Source organism: Rattus rattus, chromosome 1 (assembly GCF_011064425.1).
Source record: "Rattus rattus isolate New Zealand chromosome 1, Rrattus_CSIRO_v1, whole genome shotgun sequence".
Taxonomy (NCBI): domain Eukaryota; kingdom Metazoa; phylum Chordata; class Mammalia; order Rodentia; family Muridae; genus Rattus; species Rattus rattus.
The window spans coordinates 236,607,028-236,613,259 of record NC_046154.1 but is presented as its reverse complement, the minus strand read 5'-3'; the positions used below and the strand labels follow the sequence as shown (position 1 = coordinate 236,613,259).

The following is a 6,232-nucleotide window of genomic DNA, read 5'->3' as shown; positions in this document are numbered from 1 at the left end:
CGCAGTTAATTCATGCTGCGCTATTACTGTTTACACCCCGGAGTCGGAGTACTGGGCTGCGGGACTGAGGCTCCTCCTCTTTCCCCGGCTCCCCACTAGTGCCCCTCCCGAGTTCCCAAAGCAGAGGGCGGGGGAGCGAGAGGAGGAAAAAAAATAGAGGTCGGGAGGGGAGGGAGAAAGAGATTCTCTGGCTAATCCCCGCCCACCCGCCCTTTATAATCCGGGGGTCTGCGCGGCTAAGGACCCTCGGGCTGCGCCGCTCTCCGCTGCCGCCTCCGCCGCGCCCACTCCGCTCGCCTCCTGCCTCCAAAAGGGCAGGGCTTCGCCGAGGCTTGGCGGGAAAAAGAAGCGAGGGGAGGGATCCGGAGTCGCAGTATAAAAGAAGCTTTTCGGGCGATTTTTTTCTGACTCGCTGTAGTAATTCCAGCGAGAGACAGAGGGAGTGAGCGGGCGGGTTGGAAGAGCCCAGTGTGCAGAGCCGCACTCCGGGCTCCCTAGGAAGGCAGCTCTGGAGTGAGAAGGGCTTTGCCTCCGGGCTTGCTGCCTCCTCGACCCAATCCTCCGGCTGACCCAACATCAGCGGTCGCAACCCTCGCCGCCTCTGGGAAACTTTGCCCATTGCAACGGGCAGACACTTCTCACTGGAACTTACAATCTGCGAGCCAGGACAGGACTCCCCAGGCGCCGGGGAGGGAATTTTTGTCTATTTGGGGACAGTGTTCTCTGCCTCTGCCCGCGATCGGCTCCCCTGAAGAGAGCTCCTCGCGCTATTTGAAGCCTGAATTTCTTTTGGGAGGTGGAAAACCCGGTAAGCACAGATCTGTTGGTCTTCTACTGTGTTTTCTCTACGTCCTGAGTGTAGCGACCGGTTAGAACAGTCTTTATTCAATTTCTGTGCTTTTGACACTTTACTCAGAGTAGTTGGGGTAGGCCGGGGCAGAGTTGGGGTGGATCTGAGTCGGGGTAGAACGACTTGTCAAGATGACAGGAAAGGGGAAGGAAAAAACCGGGGTGCATTTTGAAACTGTCTTCCAGAGGTTACCGTGGGCTGACGCTGACCCGGGCCGGTTGGGCATTCTTGCTGTGCTACATTAATTGATATTTGTGTCCTTTGGGGGGGTGTCAAACCCGGAGGTCTCTTCGCGGTGGCCAAAGGAAGCCCTTCGTATCCTGAGGTCTTTGGGGAAGGGATTACCTTTTGCGTGTTCTCCGCAAAAAGCGAGAAGGCTCCGTAGCCTCTGACTTCCCAGTCTTTGGGAGGGCATTTAAATTTCGGCTTGGTGCATTTCTGACAGCCTGAGACCGACTCGGGGGTGCGTCCCGCCCGCCAATCCCCGGCGGCGATTGCAACCGGTCCCTGATCCTTTTAAGAAGTTGCCATTGGGCTTTAAAAATAGTGATCATAGTAAAATTTAAGCCTAACCCTCCGCGGTATTAGGACTTGGTGTTGGACTAGCGCACTGAGGAGAGGCAAAACTGGGGCAGGGATGTGACCGATTCGTTGACTTGGGGAAAACCAGAGGGAATCCTCACATTCCTGGTTGGGATCCGCGGGTATTCCCCGCGCCCCTCAATTGCTAGGGAGACTGCGGTGAGTCTTGATCTGAGCTGTTCGGTAACAGCTGCTACCCTCGGCGGGGAGAGGGAAGACGCCCTGCACCGGGTGCTGAATCGCTGCGGGGTCTCTGGCGCAGTGGCGTCGCGGTTTAGAGTGCAGCAGGGAGGTGTCTCTTATTATTTGACACCCCCTCCCCTTTGGAGAGGCTTGTTAGAGCCTGAGACTGAGCTCTCCCCTCCAAGTCAGCAATCGGAAAGAAAAGCCGGCAAAGGAAGGAAGGGGGGCGCGCTGGGGGTGGAGAAAGAGGAGGGCGGAGAGGGGCGGCGGCGCCGGCTGGGTAAGAGCCGGGCGACGGCGCGAGTAGGGACCCGGACCCGGTCGGCGGCGCAAAGAGCCGGCACGGGAGGAGGCCGAGCACCGCGGCGCCTCTCGCCTTTCTCCTTCAGGTGGCGCAAAACTTTGCGCCTAGGCTTTTGGCAGACTATTCCCTACAGTCGCCTCCCTCAGCCTCTGAAGGAGGCCAAGGCCGATGGCGATTCCTGGGCGTCTGCAGTGCTAAGTCCCTGCTCTAAGGAGGCGGGGACTCGGAGCAGCTGCTAGTCCGACCAGCGTCACTGATAGTAGGGAGTAAAAGAGTGCATTCCCCCCAACCACACACACACACACACACACACACACACACACACACACACACACTTGGAAGTACAGCAGGCTGAAAGGGGAGTGGTTCAGGATTGGGGTACGCGCTGCGCCAGGTTTCCGCATCAACCAGAGCTGGGTAACTCTAGACTTGCTTCCCTTGCTGTGCCCCCTCCAACAGACAGCCACGACGATGCCCCTCAACGTGAGCTTCGCTAACAGGAACTATGACCTCGACTACGACTCGGTGCAGCCCTATTTCATCTGCGACGAGGAAGAGAATTTCTATCACCAGCAACAGCAGAGCGAGCTGCAGCCGCCCGCACCCAGTGAGGATATCTGGAAGAAATTCGAGCTGCTGCCCACCCCGCCCCTGTCCCCCAGCCGCCGCTCCGGGCTCTGCTCTCCATCCTATGTTGCGGTCGCTACGTCCTTCTCCCCAAGGGAGGACGATGACGGTGGTGGTGGCAACTTCTCCACCGCCGATCAGCTGGAGATGATGACCGAGCTACTTGGAGGAGACATGGTGAATCAGAGCTTCATCTGCGATCCTGACGATGAGACCTTCATCAAGAACATCATCATCCAGGACTGTATGTGGAGCGGTTTCTCGGCCGCTGCCAAACTGGTCTCCGAGAAGCTGGCCTCTTACCAGGCTGCGCGCAAAGACAGCACCAGCCTGAGCCCCGCCCGCGGGCACAGCGTCTGCTCCACCTCCAGCCTGTACCTGCAGGACCTCACCGCCGCAGCGTCCGAGTGCATCGACCCCTCAGTGGTCTTCCCCTACCCGCTCAACGACAGCAGCTCGCCCAAATCCTGTACCTCGTCCGATTCCACGGCCTTCTCTCCTTCCTCGGACTCGCTGCTGTCCTCCGAGTCCTCCCCACGGGCCACCCCTGAGCCCCTAGTGCTGCATGAAGAGACACCGCCCACCACCAGCAGCGACTCTGGTAAGCCGCCCCAACCCCAGCAGGGTAGGAAGCCAGAGGTTGGATGGACCTCCTTCTCATTGGCATTAATTCAATTGGCCCCCGGGCTCACCCTTTCTTTCCCTTCGGTCTAAGCTCTTCATCCCTGGATTCCTGTGCTTCAGATATCCCCCCCCCTTCCCCCAGACCGCCCTGGTTGTCAGCCCCACCCCCACCCTTCCCACCCCTCAGGAATTTCATTTGGGTTTTTAAATCTTCTGGCTTATCTTTCAACTCAATCCACTCCCTTTACCCCTCCTAGGCATTTTAATTACCCAGAGAAGGGTGTGAAGGAGGATAGGGAACTGATCCTGAGAAGAGTGAATGAATTACCTGCTTTTCTTTGACTTCAGAAGAATATTTGAATTTAATGTCTACAAAACCCAAGAGAAGCAATGACAGAAGCAGGACAGCCTTTAGCCTCAGAGCCAGGCACTAGTGAAAGATCCTGAAGAGTTGAAGAGCTGTTTTCCCTCCATCCCGTTTTGAACACTTCAAAGCAAATCCTCTTCAATTTGGATTTTCGTACCCCCTTCCTCCCCAAACGCCCGCCCCACCACTACCACCACCAGGACAGGACGTTTGGCAAAACCACAAGATTTACTATTGCACTTCCAGTAATATAGGGAGTTGGTAAAGTCATAGCAAGAGATTTGCAGCTATCCCCACAGGACCTGAAGGGTTCTTGGTGAAGTCCCTTAAAAATGGGAGGTGCTTGGGAAATGTGCTTTGCTTTGGGTGTGTCTGAAGCCTCATTAAGTCTTAGGTAAGAATTGGCAACGATGCCATATCCTGGTACATGGTAATTTTCTCACCTGTGCCCTAACCCTGTTCTACCTTTCTGGGAGACTGGAGGATAGTGTCTAGATCTGGTTCTTACTTCTCAATCCTTTCCAACTTGGCACTTGGATAGCATCGGTCAAACCCCCATCTGGGATTCAGGAGGCATTGCTAACTAATCTTCCACTTCCTTCCTTACAGAAGAAGAACAAGATGATGAAGAAGAAATTGATGTGGTGTCTGTGGAAAAGAGGCAACCCCCTGCCAAGAGGTCCGAGTCAGGGTCATCCCCATCAAGAGGCCACAGCAAACCTCCACACAGCCCACTGGTCCTCAAGAGGTGCCATGTCTCTACTCACCAGCACAATTATGCAGCACCCCCCTCCACAAGGAAGGACTATCCAGCTGCCAAGAGGGCCAAGTTGGACAGTGGCAGGGTCCTGAAACAGATCAGCAACAACCGCAAATGCTCCAGCCCCAGGTCCTCAGACACCGAGGAAAACGACAAGAGGCGGACACACAACGTCTTGGAACGTCAGAGGAGAAACGAGCTGAAGCGTAGCTTTTTTGCCCTGCGCGACCAGATCCCTGAGTTGGAAAACAACGAAAAGGCCCCCAAGGTAGTTATCCTCAAAAAAGCCACCGCCTACATCCTGTCCGTTCAAGCAGATGAGCACAAACTCATCTCAGAAAAGGACTTACTGAGGAAACGGCGAGAACAGTTGAAACACAAACTCGAACAGCTTCGAAACTCTGGTGCATAAACTGACCCTCACTGAGGAGGAGCTGGAATCTCTCGAGTGTAAGGAGAACGGTTCCTTCTGACAGAACTTGGACTTCAAAAAATGCATGCTCAAAGCCTAACCTCACAACCTTGGCTGGGGCTTTGGGACTTCAGCCATAATGTTAACTGCCTCAAAGTTAAGGCATAAAAGAACTTTTTTTTATGCTTCCCATCTTCTTTCTTTTTCCTTTAACAGATTTGTATTTAATTGTTTTTTTAAAAAAAAAATCTTCCGGTGTAAATAGGGCCTTTAAATGTAAATAACTTTAATAAAACGTTTATAACAGTTATACAAGATTTTAAGACATGTATGATAAACCATAATTTTTTTTATTTAAAGACCTTTTCATTTTTAAAGTTGATTTTTTTCTATTGTTTTTAGAAAAAATAAAATAATTGGAAAAAATATAATTGAGCCAACTCTTAAGTGGTGTTTTCTTTTTTTTTTCCTCCCTCCAATTTCTCTTCCTCAACTACAGATGAACAGAACTGACTGTCTTCCCAGGGTGGGTTTACAAGGGTGGGAAGGGGTTATTTTAAAATGGGGCAGTGGGCGGGGAGGGGGGGTGCCTCATGACCTCTAAGTTCGCAGGGTTATGAGATCCTTTCTGTGGATGCTGATAGGATGAGAGTTGAGAAAGGGCAAAAGGCAAGTGAGGTTAGATACAAGGAACAGGGAAGCAAGAGGTTAAAGATAGCAGACCGGGAAGAGATGGCAGAATCAATCTAATCAATCTCCTGCAGTTAACGGAAGCCTTTTGCTGGTTCACTTCAAGCCAGGGACTCTGCCCCACAAAAGAACTGCTGGGGGAAGGGAGAGGACCACCTTTTGTTCTTTGCTCCCAGGTGACAGTCCCTTAACCACTTATCCCTATACCTCAGAAGAACTAGAGGGAAGAGCATTACCCCCTTGAACCTGGTTTTCCAAATGAGGACACTCAAAAGGTTCGGAGGGTTGTAGTGAGAAGAACACAGGCAAAAATAATCCGGGGCCCCTGTCTTGAAAACAAGCCATGCTGTCTTGCGGAGTTGGGTGTCCTCAGCTGCGGAAAGCAGCTTCTTAGGTGTCTGAGAATGAACTCTACTACTTGTTCCAGGCTCTCTTGGGAGCTTTGAAATTAGCGCCACAAAAGAGGTACTATACTCTCTTCATACGTAATACAGGTAGAAACAGACATGAAATAACCCATCTATGTACCCAAGGGATTCAAAACCACTTAACACTGCATCCAGTAGGAAGATCCCAGCTACTAATGAAAGAACAGGAGTCGGTTAAGTTTCGCTACTCCAAATTGATCAGGTGTCAGTTTCCCTCCTTGTTTGTGGATTGGGGGGCGGGGGGGGTTATATCATTGATTATTGCTTAGTCTTATACTCAGAAGCACATACCTCGCTCCTGCCTTAGCCTTTTTTTTTTTTAACATCAGATCCCTGCTTGCTCCTGGGAAGAAGCCAGTTTAGAAGTGCTACTGGTCAGATCATAAAATAAAACACACTTAGGCT

The 6,232-nt window shown here is 52.3% G+C and overlaps 1 protein-coding gene across 1 annotated transcript; it reads left to right on the top strand.

Annotated features, from left to right (window-relative positions):
* The first annotated feature begins 242 nt into the window (after window positions 1–242).
* Window positions 243–5,156, top strand: Myc (MYC proto-oncogene, bHLH transcription factor). Its single transcript, XM_032915922.1, has 3 exons — window positions 243–808; window positions 2,379–3,147; window positions 4,147–5,156. The coding sequence occupies exons 2-3, from the start codon at window positions 2,391–2,393 to the stop codon at window positions 4,707–4,709; spliced, it is 1,320 nt and encodes a 439-aa protein (XP_032771813.1). The 5' UTR covers window positions 243–808; window positions 2,379–2,390; the 3' UTR covers window positions 4,710–5,156.
* The last annotated feature ends 1,076 nt before the right edge of the window (window positions 5,157–6,232 follow it).